Genomic DNA, 20,155 nt, shown 5'->3' with positions numbered 1-20,155 from the left:
AGTTCAAATCCTTGGAAACTTTATGGGGTTCTACTCTGACCTATAGAGTCGGTATGAGTCAGAATCAATTCAACAGCAACGTGGTTGGTTTTTTTGGTTTTGGTATGATGTAGGGGTCCAGTTTCATTCTTTTTGCATGTGGGTATTTAGTTGTTTTACCACCATTTGTTGAAAATTGTATTCTTTTCCCACTATCTTAGGCTAGGTTCTTTAGCGAAGCAAAACTAGTGAAGCATATCTCTCTCTCCATCTCTGTAGAGAGAGGGATTTATGACAAGGAAAGGGCTCACGCAGTTGTGGAGGCTGGCAAGTCCCAAAGTCTGTGGCTTAGGCATCAGCTGGAGAGGCTTCTCCTGATTTATGTGGTTGCATAGGCTGATAAACCCAGAATCGGCAGGCCAGGCTGCAGGCTGCTGGCTCACAGGGCTGCAGAACCCAGAATCGGCAGGTCAGATAGCGGCCTGCTGGCTCACAGGGCTGTGGAAGCTGGCATAAAGTTGGCAGGTCAGATGACAGGCTGCTAGCTCACATCCTGAGAACCGGAGGTCAGAATGATGATGAGCCAGAAACAAGAGCTTTGCCAGAATGTCCATATATAGGGTGTGGGCGACACCCCTGGAATTTTCCTTATAACTGATTGGCTGATACCAGATCACATCATAGAAGTGATTACACTATATTACTTATAGAAAAGCACAAAATGGAGGATAATTACATTAGATCACAAAAATGAAGGATAATTACATGATTCTGAGAATCATGGTGTAGCCAATCTGACACACAACATTAACCATCACATCCACTTATTTCTGGGCCCTCAATTCTGTTCCATTTATTTATATGTGTATCCTTTTATACCGGTACCACACTATTTTGATTACCGTAGCTTTGTAGCATGTTTTGAAATTGGGAAATGTGATTCCTGCAGCTTTGTTTTTTCTAAGATCATTTTTGTTCTTTGGGGTCTCTTGCAGTTTCACATGAATTTTGGGGTCAGCTCATCATTTCTTCAAAGAAGTTAGCTGGGGTTCTGATAACAGAAAAACAAAAAACAAAACAAAACAAAAAAACCCAGTGCTGTCGAGTCTGATACAGAAGGCATTGAATTTGCAGATCATTTTGGGCAGTATTGCTGTCTTAACAATGTTAAGTTTTCTGATTCATAGACATGGCATATTTTTTCATTTATTTGGATTTTCTTTAATTCAACAATATCTTGAACTTTTTAGAGTGTAAGTTTTATACTTCAGTTCTATAAATTAGAATTTATCCTAATAAAGTAGTAAGCATTTTATTGTTTCAATGCTATTATAAATGGAATTGTTTTTATATTTGAGTTTCAGATTATTCATTGGTAGTGTATGAAATATATTTATCTTTGCATAAAAATCAGTTTTTGTTTAAAAAAAATTGTTGAACTTGTTTATTAGTTCTAACAGGTCTTAGTGGTTTCCTTAGGATTACCTTTATACAGGACAGGGCAGTGTTTTGTTCTGATGTACACAGGGCAGCTATGAGTCGGAACAGACTGGATGGCACCTAACAGCAACAGCAACCTTTATGCAAGATCATGTCCTCTGTAAATAGAGAAGATTTTAACTTCTTCCTTTCCAATCTATGTAACTTTTTTTTTTCCCCCTAATTCTCCTGGCAAGAACCTCCGGTATAGTGTTGAATAGAAGCGATGAGAGCTGGCATTATTGTCTTGATTTTCGTCATAAGGGGAAAGCATTCAGTCTGTCACCATTAAGCATGTTAGTTGTGGGTTATTGTAGGTGCCCTTTATCAGGCTGTGAATGTTGCCTCGTATTTTTAATTTGTTGAGTGTTTTTATCATGAAGAGGTTTTAAATTTTTTTGTGTTTACTGAGATTATCATATGGTTTCTGTTTTTTTTTGTTCTGTTGATAACATTGTATTCCAGTAATTTTAGATTTTTTAAAATAGGTTATATTAACCTCGCACTCCTGGCATAAGTACCACTTAGTCATGGTGTATAATTCTTTTAATGTGTTGCTGAATTCAGTTTGCTAGTATTTTTTTTTTGAGGATTTTAGCATCCATGTGATAAGAGAGGAGAATCTATCAGTCTCCTCCCAGTTGCCCTTCACCAAACCTCCACTTGTTTTGAGAGCATCCATGGACTTGAACTTCTCCACTCTGTATTTCCAGTGAAGTCAGTTTCTTTGGGGAGAGATCTGGAGCTCTTTGTTCTAAGACCAGCTTTTCCACTGGGCAGAACCTCTGAGCCAGAGCTCTGGTGCTGGGGACAGGGACAGTGGCGTACTTGTCTCTTAGTGACACCTGCACTTGCAGATAGTGAGGAGGAAGCAACAGCCTCAGGTCACCTCACTTTGCCTCTTGGTGTGGAACCCTTACGCACGAGCAGGGCAGGGCAGGGCAGGGCAGGGCAATCCGGGCAGGGCATTCCGGGCCCCAGTGTTTTCAGTGCTGTTACGCCCAAGGTAGAGTCGTTGCACCATGACTTGGGGCCGGGCTGAAAAAGGAAGCTTCCACTTTTTGGTCCCACTCACCCAGAACTTTAGCCTCAGCAATAGGTCGGTGGGGACAGGGTGAGAAGTAAGTGTTGAGGTTCTACCTGTCCTGATAAGATAGCCCTCCCAGCGAGAGCTGTTGGGGTAGACAGCCCTGTGTTCTTGGGTTCTGGAGGGAAGTTTCCATCCATTGACCTGGGACAGGGGGAGGAGGGAGTAGGTCTTCGTTCAAATACCAGAGACATGCTGGTTTTACTGAATTTTAGTATGTTTTCTTGATAAATGTGTTCCTATTTGCTCCATGCTTTGGGTAGCCATGTACTTTAAAAGTTTAAAAAAAAAATTAAAAAAAAATTTTTTTCACTGGGATCCTCAGAGCTTTTCAGGCTGCTGTGCTGGAAGTGGAACTCTCCAGACTTCTTTTTTTTTTTTAATATATTTTATTTATTTAAAGCCCGTTCTGTCTGGTACTATATGATAAGACATGTTCTATTACCTTGTTAGAACTTTACTGGTTAACTTCAGCTCTAGGCTGGACAAATTCTTGAGGCTTTATAGGTGTTTATATCATCTGGTTCCCCTGTGTTGAATGCCTCTGAAGATAGGTATTCTTTGCTTGTATGTGTATCTAAGATGAAAAACTTTAATTTCAGCTCCTTAATTTTTTAAAAATAACTGTGTATCAGGTACCACCCATGCCAGTTCCTCTACCTTGAATCTGTTGCCACATGTAATATGCCAGAAATTCCTCCAGTAGATAATCAATCCAATTTATAGAAAAAGAACTGAGTCTTAAAGGGCCCAGCTCTTAGTCTCTCCACCTGTCCTGTACAGCTTGGTAGCCACTTGCACTTCTGGGTAATTTCATCTTCAGATGGTGCTGAGCATTTGAAATGTGGCTAGTCCGTGTTGAGGCGTGCTGTGTGTATAAAATGCATACTGATTTCTAACAGTATGAAAAATGGTAAAATATCTCATTTTTAAAATATTGATTACGTGCTGAAATGATATTTGAGATATATTGGGTTAAATAAAATATATTGTTAAAATTAGTTTTGCATGTTTCTTTTTACCTTTTTAAAGTAGCTCCTAGAAAATATAAAGTTATATGTATATGTATGTGGCTTTCATATATTGTACAGTGCCACTCTGTATTATCTCTCCTTCCCTTACATAGAGGCTTTGTGTTCTATAATTAATTTAGAAAAATGTGAAGGTTATAAAAAGTATTATAAAGGTGTTTCTAACTTTACAAAATTAGCTATTTTTCTTTTATGCAGTTAAAAAAAAAATACCCCAAATCATTATTTTATAAAGAAAACACTATTAAAATTGATTTAAAAAAAATTCTATGTTCCTATTAGCAATTGTTCATTCCTAGTAGTGTTTAATAAGTTGATATTCTCTGGGTAGCTGTGTACTTTTAAAATTGTCAGTTATTAAAAATCTCAAGGGTTATTACATGTCTGGGTAAAGCATTTATAATAGTTGTAGGTGGAACTTTTTTATTTGAAATGTTATGTCAAGAATCCTTGAAAGAATCTAGTTGTTTTCATATTTGAATATTTCTGAGCTGTGTATCTGGTTTCATTTAGTAAGAATGATTTAATGAACTCTTTACAGATGATGACTTTGATCAGTTTGATAAGCCTGGGGCGGAACGGTCCTGGAGAAGAAGAGCTGCAAATGAGGACTGGGATAGGTATGTAAAAAAATTTCTGCCGTGATTGTCTGTGTCACTTTTTTTTTTTCTCCTCTTATTTGGCTGTGTAGAGATCTTTACTAAAAGTGGTGATCTTTCCTGCGTGGCCTGTATATACAGGGCTGAAGTAAGGGCAAGGGAGTGCTATCCAGGCAGTAGGCCATCTAATCGGCTCCAGTCCCAGGCTTGTATTATACATAGGGCTACAAGAAGAACAAGGACCTTCCTCATCTCATCCTGTGTTTTTATATAGTGATGATATTGACTTTGTGAACACCTGTTGCTATTGTATGATTGTAGTAGTTGTATGGTTGTTTGACAGTTCTATATCCTAGCCAACATTGGGCTAGACTTTAATATTTTTGCCATTCTAATGCCTATAAAATTTATCTTTATCTCACTGTAATTATATTTTAAAATGATACTTCGTTTTCGGCAGGAGTTTACACAGCCAATTAGGTTCCCATTTAACAATATCTACACAAATTATTCAGTGACATTACATTTTTTACAATGTGTTAACATTCTTACAAGTTTCATTCTGGTTGTCACATGAGTTTTTTTTTTCTGTTCTAAATTTTATTTTATGATTGCTGTTGAGAATATACAAACAAAACACACCAGTTCAACAGTTTCTACATGTACAATTTAGTGACATTGATTACATTCTTTGAGTTGTGCAACCATTTTCACCCTCCGTTTCTGAGTTGTTCCTCCCTCATTAACATCAACTCACTGCCCCCTAAGGTTCCTATCTAATCTTCTGAGTTTTTTGAGTTGCTGTTGTCCCATTTGATCCTATGTAGATAATTCTTAGAGGAGCATAAGGCTTAAGGCAGACCTTTTTTACTAGATAAGCTAAACTATTTTTTGGTTTTAAGTTGATTTCAGGGTTTTTTTTTTTTAATCGTACTTTAGATAAAGGTTTACAGAACAAACTAACTTCTCATTAAATAGTACATATATTGTTTTGACGTTGGTTAACAACCTGACATGTGAACACGCTCCCTTCTCTACCTTGGGTTCCCTATTACCAGCTTTCCTGTCCCTTTCTACTGTCTAGTCCTTGCCCCAGGGCTGGTGTACCCCTTTAGTCCTTTTGTTTTATGGTCCTGTTCAATCTTTGGCTGAAGGGTGGACCTCAGGAGTGACTTCATACTCAGCTAAAATGGTGTCCGGGGGCCGTACTCTCTGTGAGGCCAGTAAGTCTGTTTTTTTTTTTGTGAGTTAGAATTTTGTTCTACATTTTTCTCCATTTCTGTCTGGGATCCTCTATTGTGATCCCTGTCAGAGCAGTCAGTGGTGGTAGCGGGGCACCATCTAGTTGTACTGGACTCAGTCTGTTGGAGGCTGTGATAGTTGTGGTCAGTTAATCCTTTGGACAAATCTTTCTGTTGTATGTTTAGTTTTCTTCATTCTCCCTTGCTCCTGAAGGGGTGAGGCCGCACACAGGCTTTTAAGACCCCAGATGCTGCTCCCCGAAGTAGAATGTAGAACATTTTCTTTATCAGCTGTGTTATGCCAGTTGAGCTAGATGTTCCCTTAGACCATGGTTCAGGGGATATTTTTGGTTTAAGGTTTAAAGATTATCTCAGGGCAGTAGTTTCAGGTGTTTATCCACTCTCCATAGCTCAAGAAAGTCTAGGGTCCGTGAGATTTTGAAACTCTGTTCTGCATTTCCCCCTTTTTGGTCAGAATTCTTCTATGGAATCTTTGTTCAAAATGTTCAATAATGGTACTAGCACCATCCAGTTCTTCTGGTCTCATTGTAGAGGAGGCAGTTGTTCATGGAGGCAGTTAGCTACACATTCCATATTCCCATCTTCCTGACTCTCCTCCTTCATCTGTAGCTCCAGATGAGTAGAGACCAACTGTTTGTACCTTGGTTGGCTGCTGGGAAGCTTTTAAGACCCCAGGGTACCATGCAGTGAACTAGGAGATAGAACAGAAAGACTGAACACATTATTAGGCGAATTAACTGGAATGTCCCATGAAACCATGACCCTAAACTTCCAAACCAATGAACCAAATCCCATGAGGTGCTTGGTCATATATAAGCAGCTACTGTTTTCTTTTTTTTTGGTGGTTGTAAATATATCTATCACAGAACTTTTGCCAATTCAACTTTTTACAGATGTACAACTTAGTGACAGCAATGATAGTAATTGGCTCTGCAACCCTACCCTTAATCAATGTGATTTTCCCCTGATTACTAGTGAAGATGAAAATAATTGTTTTCAGGAATACACACACAGAGAGAAAGTATAAAAAAAAGTTCACAGTAATGATAGATGTCATTTCAAGATAGTGGTTACCTCTAGCGAGGAGTCCAGTAGAGGTTAGAGGGAATTGTGCTGAGAAAAGTACACAAAGGGCTTAATCTGGATGGTGGGGTTCACAAATGATAACTATTCTTTTTCTTTATACCTTTCTCACCATCTTGATTGTGTGGAAAATTGAAAAGTTATCTTGGGAATTATACTCAGATAATGATAAATGTAAATAGGCCTGAATAGAGAACAACAGTGATACACTGCTGTAAAAAAATTATCAATTCCTGTTTGACAATAATGATGTCCCTGAAGTTTTACCAAATAATCTGCATTGGAAACTTTGTAATTCGTATATCCTACATGAATTTGATTCCTCTTCAAGGACTGACTCCTATGCAGTCAATTAAAAAATTAGTGCTAAAGAACAGTCATTCCTATGAAAGATATGAACCTATTGGGAAGTAAAGATAACTAGTTTTTTTTACAAGACTGATGGGGAGTTAAAATATAAAGTGGGTCTTTGGGTGGTAGTTTACTGAGCGTTTGGATTTTCTCATCTGTGAATTGTCTGCTCATGTCTCTGTACATTGTTGTATTGGGTTGTTTGTCTTTTCCTTATTTGTTTTAGGGATTCTTTATATTTTGAGAAATTTACTTTTCACTGATTGCAGATATCCTCCCAGCCTGTGGCAAATGTTAGTTTAAAAGTAGTCTTTAAATAAATTTTTAAAAATATACCTACTCCTAAGTTTCCTTTCAACAGCCGAACGCATCGAAGGCTAGAGTAGCAGGGACGGGAGTTTGGGTACCACGGTTTCAGGGGACACCTAGGTCAATTGGCATAACAAAATATATATAAAAAACAATGTTATGCATCCTACTTTGGAGAGTGTCATCTAGGGTCTTCAGCGCTAGCAAGAGGCCATCTAAGATGCATCAATTGGTCGAAGCCCACATGGAGCAAAGGAGAATGAAGAACACCAAGGACACAAGGTAATTATGAGCCCAAGAGACAGAAAGGGCCACATAAACCAGAGCTTACCTCAGCCTGAGAACAGAAGCACTAGATGGTGCCTGGCAACAACTGATGACTGCCCTGACAGGGAACACAACAGAGAACCCCTGGGGAGCAGGAGAGCAGTGAAATGCAGACCTCAAATTCTCGTAAAAAGACCAAACTTAATGGTCTGACTGAGACTAGAGGGACCCCGGAGGTCATGGTCCCTGGAACCTTTGTTAGCTCAAGACTGGAACCATTCCTGAAGCCAACTCTTCAGACAGGGATTGGACTGGACTATAGCAATAAAGGAAAAGAAAAATACAGCTACTCCTAATTTATTGACATAGTTAGGTTCCAAAGACTGATTAAAATTAGTATGTGAAAATTGGGGTTATATGAAATGTGATTTACTCTCCTGCCCTCTCCTTCTGCCTGGCCCCAGCCTTCCCAGCTGGGCGACCAGGGCCCCTCTGTACCTGCAGTGGTCACGGGCTCTCCCTTTGCTCGCCAGCATCAGACCCTGTGCTGGACATGCCGTGTGTGCTGTGCCTCCTTAGCTGCTCAGCATCCCAGCATGGGCTCTGCGGTGCACTCAGTGTAGGGCATGCTCAGTGCAGGAAGCATGGCAGAAGACGGGCCGTGGCCACGGGGCGTCTTCATAGAGGGGAGCGCAGCCCGCTGCCTCAGGCCTGCGTGGTAGAGGGTGAGGCACGTGGTGAGATGCCAGCCAGGATGAGCTGGAGCTTTGAGGCTCCAGATGGGTTAAATACAGTGGGAGTGGTGCCGCTGCCCCTCAGTCTCTGAGCCTTGGTGGAGCCCTGGGCTGCCAAGGGTATGTGGGTTGGCAGGTCGTTAGTGTGCAAAATAGTTGTATAGTGGTTTTTTTTTTTTTTACTATTGCCATAAATGCGAAATGGCGGATAACCAGATAGATTGATAAGTGAGGAGTAGGCGTATAGTCAAATTATCGTTTTCCTGTATGGTTTTTGTTTATTCTTTTGTATGAAGGCATCAAAAAAAAAAAAATTGAAATAATTTTCAAACTTACAGAAAATTTGTGAGAAAAACACAGAGGACTTCTGTGTCCTTTCAGATTCACTAGTTGCATTTTGCCATGTTTATGTTACCATTCTCTTTGTGTATAGAAATATACAAATATATATTATACATTTATATACTATCATTGTATGTAATATATACATACTAGTTTCTTTTGTCATTCATGCTGTCATTCTCTCTCTTATATATACACACACATACACACAAACACGCACATTTACACCCCCTCCAACCACCTGAAAATAGGTTGTAGGCATCATGCGGACATTCACTTACATAACCACTATATAATACTCAAAATCAGGAGATTAAGCATGTAATTCTATCATTTAATCTGCAGTGGTTATTCAGACGGTTTTCAGTTTTCCCAACAATGTCTTAATCTTGAAGAATTCTACAGCTTCGTGACTTGGACGTTTTTGAAGAGTACTCGCCTTTTATTTTGTAGAACAGTCCACAGTTTGAGTTTGCCGATGGTTCCTTGTGACCAGATTCAGGTTATGCATTTTGGTCAGTAATATCATGTAAGTGATGTTGAGTCCTTCCCTAGCGCGTCACTTCAGGAGGTGCGTAATGTTGGTAAGGTGGCTTCTGTTTCTGTCCTTAAGAAGACTTTCTCTGCCCTGAGGTCAAAGATATTCTGTGTTCCTGTGAAATTAAAAAAAAATTTTTTTTACTGATGGATATGTAATGTACCTAGAATTTATTAAGTAGGTTGATTTTAACTTTTTATTGCGAATTTCAAATATGTGAATAGACGGCATAGTATAGGGAATGTGATAGTATAATAATCCCAGTATACTATCATTCCGCTTCAGCAGTTAGCAGTACATAGCCAATCTGGTTATCTTCAGTCTCTTCAACTCCCTCACGTCACAGACATAATTTTATCTGAGAAGTATTTCAGAATGTATGTATCTAAAAAAGGCCTACAACTGTATCCACAGTAGTTATTATCACATATGAAAATAATTCCTTCATACTAATAAATGCCTGTTTTCGCATTTCCCTGATTGTCTCATATATATTTGTGTATTACATACGTATACACACAACATACACAGATACACAGAGTGTGGATACATACTTTTTCATAGTTTCAATTGGGATCCAAATAAGGTCAGCGTGTTGTGATTGGTTTGTATGTCTTTTAAGTCTTGTTTAATCCATAGGTCCTCCTCCCATCTTTTTTTAGTTCCTTGCAGTTTTGTGGAAGAAACAGGTGGTTTGTCTTGTAGAATTTCTGTGTTTATTGATTGCATCCCCTTAGATGTTTTTAACACATTTTTCCACCTCTTGTATTTTCTCAAAATTAATTGATATGGACATTGATCAGATACGGTTTTGAATTTGGGGAGGGGTTGACAGCTGCTGACCGAAGGGTTGGAGGCTTGAACCCACTAGTGGCTCTTTGGAAACCCTTGCGGTGTAGTGGTTAAGAGCTATGGCGGCTAACCAAAAGGTTGGCTGTTCAAATCCACCAGGTGCTCCTTGGAAACCCCATGGTGCAGTTTTACCCTGTCCTGTAGGGTCGCTATGAGTTGGAATCGACCTGACGGCAGTGGGTGGTGGTGGTGGTGGCTCTGTGGGAGAAAGACCGGGGGATCTACTCCTGGGAAGACTCCAGCCTGGGAAGCCCTGTAAGGCAGCTCTGCTCTGTCACGGGCTCGCTGTGAGTTGAAGTGGACTCACACCTGGGAAGACTCCAGCCTGGGAAGCCCTGTGAGGCAGCTCTGCTCTGTCACGGGCTCGCTGTGAGTTGAAGTGGACTCACACCTGGGAAGACTCCAGCCTGGGAAGTCCTGTGAGGCAGCTCTGCTCTGTCACGGGCTCGCTGTGAGTTGAAGTGGACTCACCTGGGAAGACTCCAGCCTGGGAAGCCCTGTGAGGCAGCTCTGCTCTGTCACGGGGCTCGACCTAACAACGAGAATGAGGGGCTGACTGCATGTAGTGGTGGGTGTTTTCATCTGGAAATGCATAGTGTCTGGTTAACTTCTCTTTGTGACACTGTCAGCCAGTTGGAGTCCCTGGGTGGTGCACATTGTTAAACACTTGACTCTTAGTCGAAAGGTGAGCAGTTTGAACCCACCTAGAGGGGCCTCGGAAGGCAGGCCTGGAGATCTGCTTCTGAAAGGTCCCAGCCTTGGAAACCCTACGGAGCAGTTCTGCTCTGCACACGTGGAGTTGCCTTGAGTTGAAATCGACCTGACAGCAACAAACGACAGCACCAGCCAATTGGATGATTAAAATGGTGATATTGTATCATTCTTTTTGTATTAGCTATAATACTTCTACTCACACTGGGTTATAATACTTGTGTAAACCACTTGGTTCTGCGGAGGTACAGATTTTACAAGAAAAACAGGATAAACAGTTTTCAAAATAATGAGTTGGTTTCTTAGTGTTCTCAAGAAGTGAGTTTTGTTTTTGAATCATTTTGAACTCCAAGATTTAAATATTGAATGTGTTTATTCCATTTGTGGTTGTTATCCTTATTGATGGCCATATTGTCCCAATATTTGTTTGGTGGGAATTTATTCACGCTATCTCTTGCTTTGCCTTTGTTAGCCAAGGAAGCAGGTACTATCCTCCATCTTCTGTCATACTCCTCTCATTTTAAACTCATTTGTTGTTAAATATATATATATTTTTTTGTTGTTTAGAAAATAATGAGTTATCAAAGATTGATTTCTTAATACTTGTCAGCAGAAGGCACAAATACTTAATAATTTTTTTCTTGTATAATTACCAATACCTGTTCTTATTATGGTTTTAAGAATCTTTCTCAATTAGTGTCTCATGGGCAAATGGTATTTATTTTTTTGGAACCTTTTATCGTTAATAATAACACATATTACATACAGCGTTGCAGTGTGATTTGCTGGTGTTGTCATCCTCTGATGTTCACTTGCGGATGTTCAGTGTTAAGATTCTCTGTTCATAAACGCTACCGTGTGGCAGGCTGTGAAGTCTTAAAAAAACAAAAACACTGCCATGTAGCAGGCTGTGAAATCTTAAAAAAACATAAATGCTGCTGTGTAGCAAACTGTGAAATCTTAAAACAAAAATGCTGCCATGTAGCAGGCTGTGAAATTTTAAATAAAAAAAAACACTGCCGTGTAGCAGGCTATGAAATCTTAAAAAAACATAAACGCTGTCATGTAGCAGGCTGTGAAATCTTAAAAAAACAAAAACACTGCTGTGTAGCAGGCTGTGAAATCCTAAAAAAACAAACAAAACCCCACAGGCATTCAACTTACATCAGAACTGATGCACGTTGGAATTGTTGGAGTGGAACCCCATCATAAGTTGAGGACTACCTGTAATGATCTAGAGGAGTGTTTGTTTTCAGAGGGTGGTCATATTTTTCTTGGTCATCTAGTATCAAATTCTCAAATGGGGATATTGTGTATTTTATTGTGAATATATGAGGTCTTCCCCCGGAAGATTGTACATCTGAAGATGCACAAATTGTATCTGAATGATGATTAGATGACTTATGGATCTAAAATATTGAAAGAAACTGTACGTTACTTCCTCTTAACTGTCTTCATTATACAGGTCTGTAAAAGATACTCCTTTTCAAGGGCTGTTACATCGATGTTCTGGACCAGCCAGTACTGTGTGAGCTGGGCGAATTATTTAGTGTTTTTTGCCCTCGTTTTCTTAGTCTGTCTTGTCCTCATTTTCTTTATAGATGAAATGAGGGCAACTTAAAGTAACTGTAAAACAGTCTTCAGCACATGAACAAAATGATGTGGTTCTAGTTTTAAAAGGTATAGAAAATGTGCATTTCTGTTCCAAGCCCATGTATGCATCCATGTATGCATTCCTGAAGATCCTAGGATTCTGTAGAGTAAGCTAAAAATAAACATGGATTTTGGGGAAAATAGTGCTAGTGTGGATCTCTCAAAACCTGTAGAATTTTGTAATTAAAGCCCTTATAGGAAAGAGTAAATGCTGCTGCCACTGTTGGCGCAGTTATGTCTCCATCGGCTTTGGTACCCAGAATCAGTCAGTGTAATTGTGTTTCCTCCTTCCAGACGTAGGTCCTTGAAGACTTTTGCTGTTAAGGGATTAGTTTTCCCAGAATAAAAAATATAATCCCTGGTGGCCATTTTCATCACTCAAAAAATAAATAAATGTGTGTGTATGTGTGTATAGGAAAATGTCTTCTTGATTTGTGTTTGCAGCTGTCTCAGCCAGCTTAATTAACATAGTAGAAATTATTGGAGTTTTTGAAACACTAAAGCAGCCATTTTGTGTGCTAAAGGAATACACTTAAATGTTGGACCTTTTAGCTTTTTTCTTAAGGTCCTCGTGTTCCAAAGGCTTTCTACTTCGATTGTGAGAAAGCTGCTTCAAAACAGAAACGTGCTGGAAAAAAATTGCAAACGATTGCTATGACTTCCATGTTACACAAAGATAATTCTCTTAGTTATTGTGATTCAATTTTACATCCTTATCATCACTGGCATTTTTTCTCAGTCTTTGCCAGTTTGATGACTATCACATGGTCTCTTGTTTTGATTTTTATTTTTAGTAATGATGTTCAACATTTTTTCTTATTCCATCATAGATTTTTAGAGTTAGGAGAAATATTAGATATTACTTACTATAGTTTCTTCATTTATTTGTTACTTAATAGATCCAAAGAGATTAATATCTCATATTGAGATATAAAACTAAGATTAGAAGTTTAGTGAGGCACTTCTGTAGCAAAACCTCCCCCTACTTAAAGCAACAATTTTCCTATATACTTGAAAATATATTTTCATTATAATGAAGGAAAGGGAAGTATAGCAAACTTAATATGGAAGTACTTAAAACATAAAGCCTTGGGTAAATTTCTCAGTGACCTACAGATTTTCCAGTATAAATATCGGTATGACAAGGCAGTTGTGTACTAGGAATAATGTTTTGGCATGTCTTTCTTTCTTCCCAGTGAACTTGAAGATGACTTACTTGGAGAAGATTTGCTGTCTGGCAAAAAGGTGAGAAGTACAGGTTGTACTGAAACTGACAGTTACTTAGTTTTACTTAAAATATGGGAATACATCACCTGTGCATGGGATGTGTTATTAGAAAGTTGGGTGTAGGTCAAAATTTTGTGAATTAAATTATCTTTTGTTTTTCATTTACGTAACGTTTTAATTACCTTTTTGTTTATTTTACTATATTTTTGTGGTTATTTCCTTAGTAATTTTCCTGGGGATTTCAGTTAACATCTTAAAACTAAAGAATCTATTTCTGATTAATACAACTTAATTTGAATGCTATACAGCAGCTTTGTCCCACTGTAGCTCTGATTCCTCCCCTTTTTTAATGCTATTATATATTTATACATTATAAGTGCAGTAACACTTTTAAAATTATTGCTTTATGTACTTGTCTTTTAAAACAGAATAAGAAAAGTGATACAAACAAAAATGCATTAAACTCTCTCTTATGTTTACCTGTGTATTTACTTTTACTGGATTTCTTTACTTTTTTGTGTTGATTTGAGTTACCTTCTAAAACAAACAAAAAAACCCAAAACGACCCATTGCGCTTGAGTTGATTCCCACTCATAGCGACCCTGTAGGACAGAGTAGAATTGCCCCATAGGGTTTCCAGGGAGCCTGGGGGATTTGAACTGCCCACCTTTTGGCTAGCATCTGTAGCTCTTAACCACTACTCCACCAGGGTTTTGGAGTTACCTCCTGGTGTCCTTTAATTTCAGCTTGAACTACTCCCTATACTATTTCTTGTGGAGCAGATCTGCTTGCAACAAATTCTCTCAGTTTTTGTTTATCTGGAAATGTCTTAATTTCTTCTTCATTTTTGAAGAGGAGCTTTACAGGATATAGAATTCTTTGTTGGCAGCCTTTTTCTTTCAAAGCTTAAAGTGTATCACCCCATCGTCTTCAGGACTCCCTGGTTTCCGATAAGTCAGCTGTTAATCTTATTGAAGATGCCTTGTACGTAATAATTCTTATATACTTTTTTCTCACTACTTTCATGATTTTCTCTTTGTCTTAGACTTTTACCAGTTTGAGTATGATATTTCTAGGTGTGGATCACTTTGAGTTTGTTCTACATGGAATTTGTTGCACTTTTAGAATTTGTAGAATAAAGTTTTTTCATCAAAGCTTAAAGTTTTCAGCTGTTATATCTTCAAATAAATTTTCTGCCCCATTTTTCTTCTCTCTTTGTGGGACTCCCACTATGTGTATATCAGTATGCCGTTGGTTTCTCTCATTTTTTTCTTTGTGCTCCCAAGATTGAATAATCTCTATCGAGCTTTCTTCAAGTTTACTGATCTTCCGCCAGGTCAGTTTTTTTTTTTTTTTTTTTTTTGATTGTGCCTTAGGTGAAAGTTTATAGGTCAAGTTAATTTCTTGACTTTTTAAGTGCCCAAAGAGCTCACTATTTATTAGTAAATCCTCTGATAACTTATAACTCACGTAATAAATCCTTTTATGGAATGGCACACCGGTTAAGAGCTACAGCTGCTAACCAAAAGGTCAGCAGTTCAAATCCACCAGCAATTCCTTGGAAACACTACGGGGCAGTCCTGCTCTGTCCTTTTGGGTAACTGTGAGTCGGAATCAACTCGACAGCAACAAGTTTGGTTTGGGCTCTTTCCTAGGCCCTAAAGTTGTATTGGGCTTGTGACAGCAGTGACATAAAACTACCCCTTGTCCTAAAGGAACTTTACATTAGAAGGTTAGTATTTTTGCATACTGCATCTAAAATTCACTCGTGGGGCAAAGTCAGAGATATGCTTAAAGATAAACATTCTCAAATGTAGCAAACATCCAAAAGTGTAAAACCTGAGGTAAATTTTTCTAAACCCTTTTTGATCAGGTGAAACCTTTGAACATTTATCTCTAATCTGTCTGTTCGTATGTCATACATATACGCACACCACCACTCTACCAGTATGTTTTGAACATTAGAAAACATATTAAAAGTAGAAATAATAGAGATAAAGGGGAATATTGCATTTTTATTAACAGTTTAAGAACACTAATTCTCATTAAATATCAAGGTAGTTCTTCATGCTTTATTTTTTAAAAGTCTTAAAATTGTGATGGCTTTGTACTCCTGATGATTTTTATACTCAAGCTCATACTTTAGGTCAAGTTTTATCAGTAACATTAGTGATATAAAGCCATATTTCAAAGAGTCATGATAAGTTCAAGTCTTTTGTCTGATTTTTTTTTAAATTAAATCTGATTAGATTGTCCTTTTACTCTAGTTTATAAGAGAATTGATGAAGATCTCGAGCTAGAAGTACTTGCTCTGCCATTTTCTTGTGACTTAATATGTGTTGTTAGCATTTTCTCTAATACGTGAATTTCTTTGTGGGATTCTTTTTAAAGCACCTTTCCTTTCTGTGGTCTACTTTTTATTGTATCATAGGCCTACAGCTTCCCTAGCTTTCCCTCCGTTAGATGGCTCTGTAATCATCTATAGATCTAAGAACTGGTTTGTTGTTGTTAGCTGCCATCAAGTCGGCCCCTGGCTCATGGCAACTCTGTGCACAACGGAATTGAATCGTAGTTCATAGGGTTTTCACTGGCTGATTTTCTGAATGGATGGCTAGGACTCTCTTCTTAGTCTGTTTTACTCTGGAAGCTCTCCTGTCACCTGTCAGCATCATAACAACACACAAGCCCCCACTGACAGATAGGTGGTGGCTGCACTGGAAACATGTTGGCCCAGAACTGAACCTAGGTCTCTTGCATGGAGGAGACCATTCTACCACTGAATCACCACTGCCCACAGAATTCCCTTGTTTTGTTAGAAATAAACTGGGATTCATAAAAGTGGTCGAAAGTGAGAGACTAGTGAGAGTACTCCTAACGTGTGTCCACCCCCCCTCCGCCTCCGCCGCTGTCGTTTGTGCTATCTCTGGGTGCCTCATATATGGTATGCAGCACAGGACCATCTCACCCATCTGATCGGTGCCTCGAGGGAGGGTGCAGGATCACATTGTGAACAGGAGCTTCTTTGTCATTCCGCAGATCATTCTGCATATCTCTTGAGACACTATCAGCTTTTCCTTTGTGTGTATTTAAAGTGCTTATTTTGATTATCTAGTGCTGCTGTAACAGAAATGCCACAAGTAGATGGCTTGAATGAACAAGATTATCCTCTCATGGTATAGGATGCTAGAAGTCCAAATTTAGAGCACCAACTCCAGGGGAAGGCTTTTTCTTTCTCCGTCAGTGCTGGGGGAAGGTTGTTGTCATCAATCGTCCCCTGGTCTAGGAGCATCTCAGTGCAGGGACACTGGCACTTCTTTCTTAGTTTTAGGAGGTTCCTCTCCTCTCTGCTTGACTCTACAATCCTGTAAATTGAGTCCTGCGTTTTTAACATAACTGCCTCTAATCCTGCCCTATTAACATCATAGAGGTTAGGATTTGCAACACATAGGATAGTCACATCAGATGACAAAATGGTGGACAAACCACACTGGGAATCATGCCCTAGCCAAGTTGGTACACATTTTTAGGGGACATAATTCATAACAATGCTTTAATGAAAAATTCTGGTTAGATGTTAAAATATTTAAGTGTAGTAAAATATTTTTACATTAAGTTGAATTTATAGTTCTAGACAAGCTTGAGATAGCATATTTTACCTTCTGTTTCTTTTCAAGGAGTTGTACTATAATTGTTAGAAGTAATAATTCCCTTTTGTATATATGTGTCCTAGTCTTGCAGAAGTTTTGGTCAGGACTCTCTCAATAGAGATGGAAAAATAATGTTTGTTTTGGAAAGATACCTAGTTTATCTTTTTTCTTTCTTTTTTTTTTAAGACACCTCCTTTTTTTTCCTCTCATTCAAAAAATTATACACAAATTGTTTTGTGACATTGGTTTCATTCCCTGCTATGTGTGAGCACTCTCCTCCTTTCCCTTTACACCACAGGTTGTCTGTGTCTGTTGTCCAGTTTTCCTGTCCCTTTCTGCCTTCATGGCATTGCTTTTGGGCAGGTGTTGTCCATTTGGTCTCATATACTTGATTGAACTAAGAAGCACATTCCTTACAAGTGTTATGTTTGTGTTATGGGCCTGTCTAATTTGGGCTGAAAGGTAGACTTTGGGAGTGGCTTCAGTCCTAAGTTAGCAGGGACCTTAGTCTCGGGGATCTCTGTCATACCAGTAAGCCTGGTCTTTTTTTGAGAATTTGAATTTTTTTTTTTTTTTTTTTTTATAATAACTTTTATTAAGCTTCAAGTGAACGTTTACAAATCCAATCAGTCTGTCACATATAAGTTTACATACATCTCACTCCCTACTCCCACTTACTCTCCCCGTCTTGAGTCAGCCCTTTCAGTCTCTCCTTTCTTGACAATTTTGCCGGCTTCCCTCTCTCTCTATCCTCCCATCCCCCCTCCAGACAAGAGTTGCCAACACAATCTCAAGTGTACACCTGATATAATTAGCTTACTCTTCATCAGCGTCTCTCTCCCACCCGCTGACCAGTCCCTTTCATGTCTGATGAGTTGTCTTCAGGGATGGTTCCTGTCCTGTGTCAACAGAAGGTCTGGAGAGCATGACCGCCGGGATTCCTCCAGTCTCAGTCAGACCATTAAGTTTGGTCTTCTTATGAGAATTTGGGGTCTGCATCCCACTGCTCTCCTGCTCCCTCAGGGGTCCTCTGCTGAGCTCCCTGTCAGGGCAGTCATCGATTGTGGCCGGGCACCAACTAGTTCTTCTGGTCTCAGGATGATGTAGGTCTCTAGTTCGTGTGGCCCTTTCTGTCTCTTGGGCTCTTAGTTGTCATGTGGGCTTGGTGTTCTTCATTTTCCTTTGCTCCAGGTGGGTTGAGACCAATTGCTGCATCTTAGATGGCTGCTTGTTAGCATTTAAGACCCCAGACGCCACATTTCAAAGTGGGATGCAGAATGATTTCATAATAGAATTATTTTGCCAATTGACTTAGAAGTCCCCGCAAACCATGTTCCCCAGACCCCCGCGCTTGCTCCGCTGAGCTTTGAAGCATTCATTTTATCCCGGAAACTTCTTTGCTTTTGGTCCAGTCCAATTGAGCTGACCTTCCATGTATTGAGTGTTGTCTTTCCCTTCACCTAAAGCAGTTCTTATCTACTGATTAATCAATAAAAAAACCCTCTCCCACCCTCCCTCCCTCCCCCCCTCGTAACCACAAAAGTATGTGTTCTTCTCAGGTTTACTATTTCTCAAGATCTTATAATAGTGGTCTTATACAATATTTGTCCTTTTGCCTCTGACTCATTTCGCTCAGCATAATGCCTTCCAGGTTCCTCCATGTTATGAAATGTTTCAGAGATTCGTCACTGTTCTTTATCGATGCGTAGTATTCCATTGTGTGAATATACCACAATTTATTTACCCATTCATCCGTTGATGGACACCTTGGTTGCTTCCAACTTTTTGCTATTGTAAACAGAGCTGCAATAAACATGGGTGTGCATATATCTGTTTGTATGAAGGCTCTTGTATCTCTAGGGTATATTCCGAGGAGTGGGATTTCTGGGTTGTATGGTAGTTCTATTTCTAACTGTTTAAGATAACGCCAGATAGATTTCCAAAGTGGTTGTACCATTTTACATTCCCACCAGCAGTGTATGAGAGTTCCAATCTCTCCGCAGCCTCTCCAACATTTATTATTTTGTGTTTTTTGGATTAATGCCAGCCTTGTTGGTGTGAGATGGAATCTCATCGTAGTTTTAATTTGCATTTCTCTAATGGCTAATGATCGAGAGCATTTTCTCATGTATCTGTTGGCTGCCTGAATATCTTCTTTAGAGAAATGTGTGTTCATATCCTTTGCCCACTTCTTGATTGGGTTGTTTGTCTTTTTGTGGTTGAGTTTTGACAGAATCATGTAGATTTTAGAGATCAGGCGCTGGTCGGAGATGTCATAGCTGAAAATTCTTTCCCAATCTGTAGGTGGTCTTTTTACTCTTTTGGTGAAGTCTTTAGATGAGCATAGGTGTTTGATTTTTAGGAGCTCCCAGTTATCGGGTTTCTCTTCATCATTTTTGGTAATGTTTTGTATTCTGTTTATACCTTGTATTAGGGCTCCTAGGGTTGTCCCAATTTTTTCTTCCATGATCTTTATCGTTTTAGTCTTTATGTTTAGGTCTTTGATCCACTTGGAGTTAGTTTTTGTGCATGGTGTGAGGTATGGGTCCTGTTTCATTTTTTTGCAAATGGATATCCAGTTATGCCAGCACCATTTGTTAAAAAGGCTGTCTTTTCCCCAGTTAATTGACACTGGTCCTTTGTCAAATATCAGCTGCTCATACGTGGATGGATCTATGTCTGGGTTCTCAATTCTGTTCCATTGGTCTATGTGTCTGTTGTTGTACCAATACCAGGCTGTTTTGACTACTGTGGCTGTATAATAGGTTCTGAAGTCAGGTAAGGTGAGGCCTCCCACTTTCTTCTTCTTTTTCAGTAGTGCTTTGCTTATCCGGGGCTTCTTTCCCTTCCATATGAAATTGGTGATTTGTTTCTCTATCCCCTTAAAATATGACATTGGAATTTGGATCGGAAGTGCGTTAAATGTATAGATGGCTTTTGGTAGAATAGACATTTTTACTATGTTAAGTCTTCCTATCCATGAGCAAGGTATGTTTTTCCACTT

General features: G+C 39.1%; 1 protein-coding gene across 5 annotated transcripts in view; it reads left to right on the top strand.

The window, feature by feature from the left end:
* The window catches only part of RBM33 (RNA binding motif protein 33), a 205,707-nt gene that overhangs the window by 29,122 nt on the left and 156,430 nt on the right, over nt 1-20,155 (top strand). For all 5 annotated transcript variants that reach the window (XR_007514470.1, XM_049863167.1, XM_049863166.1 and 2 more), the window contains exons 2-3: nt 4,118-4,196; nt 13,474-13,522. Coding sequence is in view for 4 of the 5 variants with exons in the window: in XM_049863167.1 (XP_049719124.1) it covers nt 4,118-4,196; nt 13,474-13,522 (128 nt within the window). In the remaining variant the exon portion in view is untranslated. The remainder of the gene's footprint in view (nt 1-4,117; nt 4,197-13,473; nt 13,523-20,155) is intronic.

This window comes from Elephas maximus, chromosome 20 (assembly GCF_024166365.1).
Source record: "Elephas maximus indicus isolate mEleMax1 chromosome 20, mEleMax1 primary haplotype, whole genome shotgun sequence".
Lineage (NCBI taxonomy): Eukaryota > Metazoa > Chordata > Mammalia > Proboscidea > Elephantidae > Elephas > Elephas maximus.
Note: the sequence above shows the minus strand (reverse complement) of the source record. Positions and strands in the feature narration are given on the sequence as shown.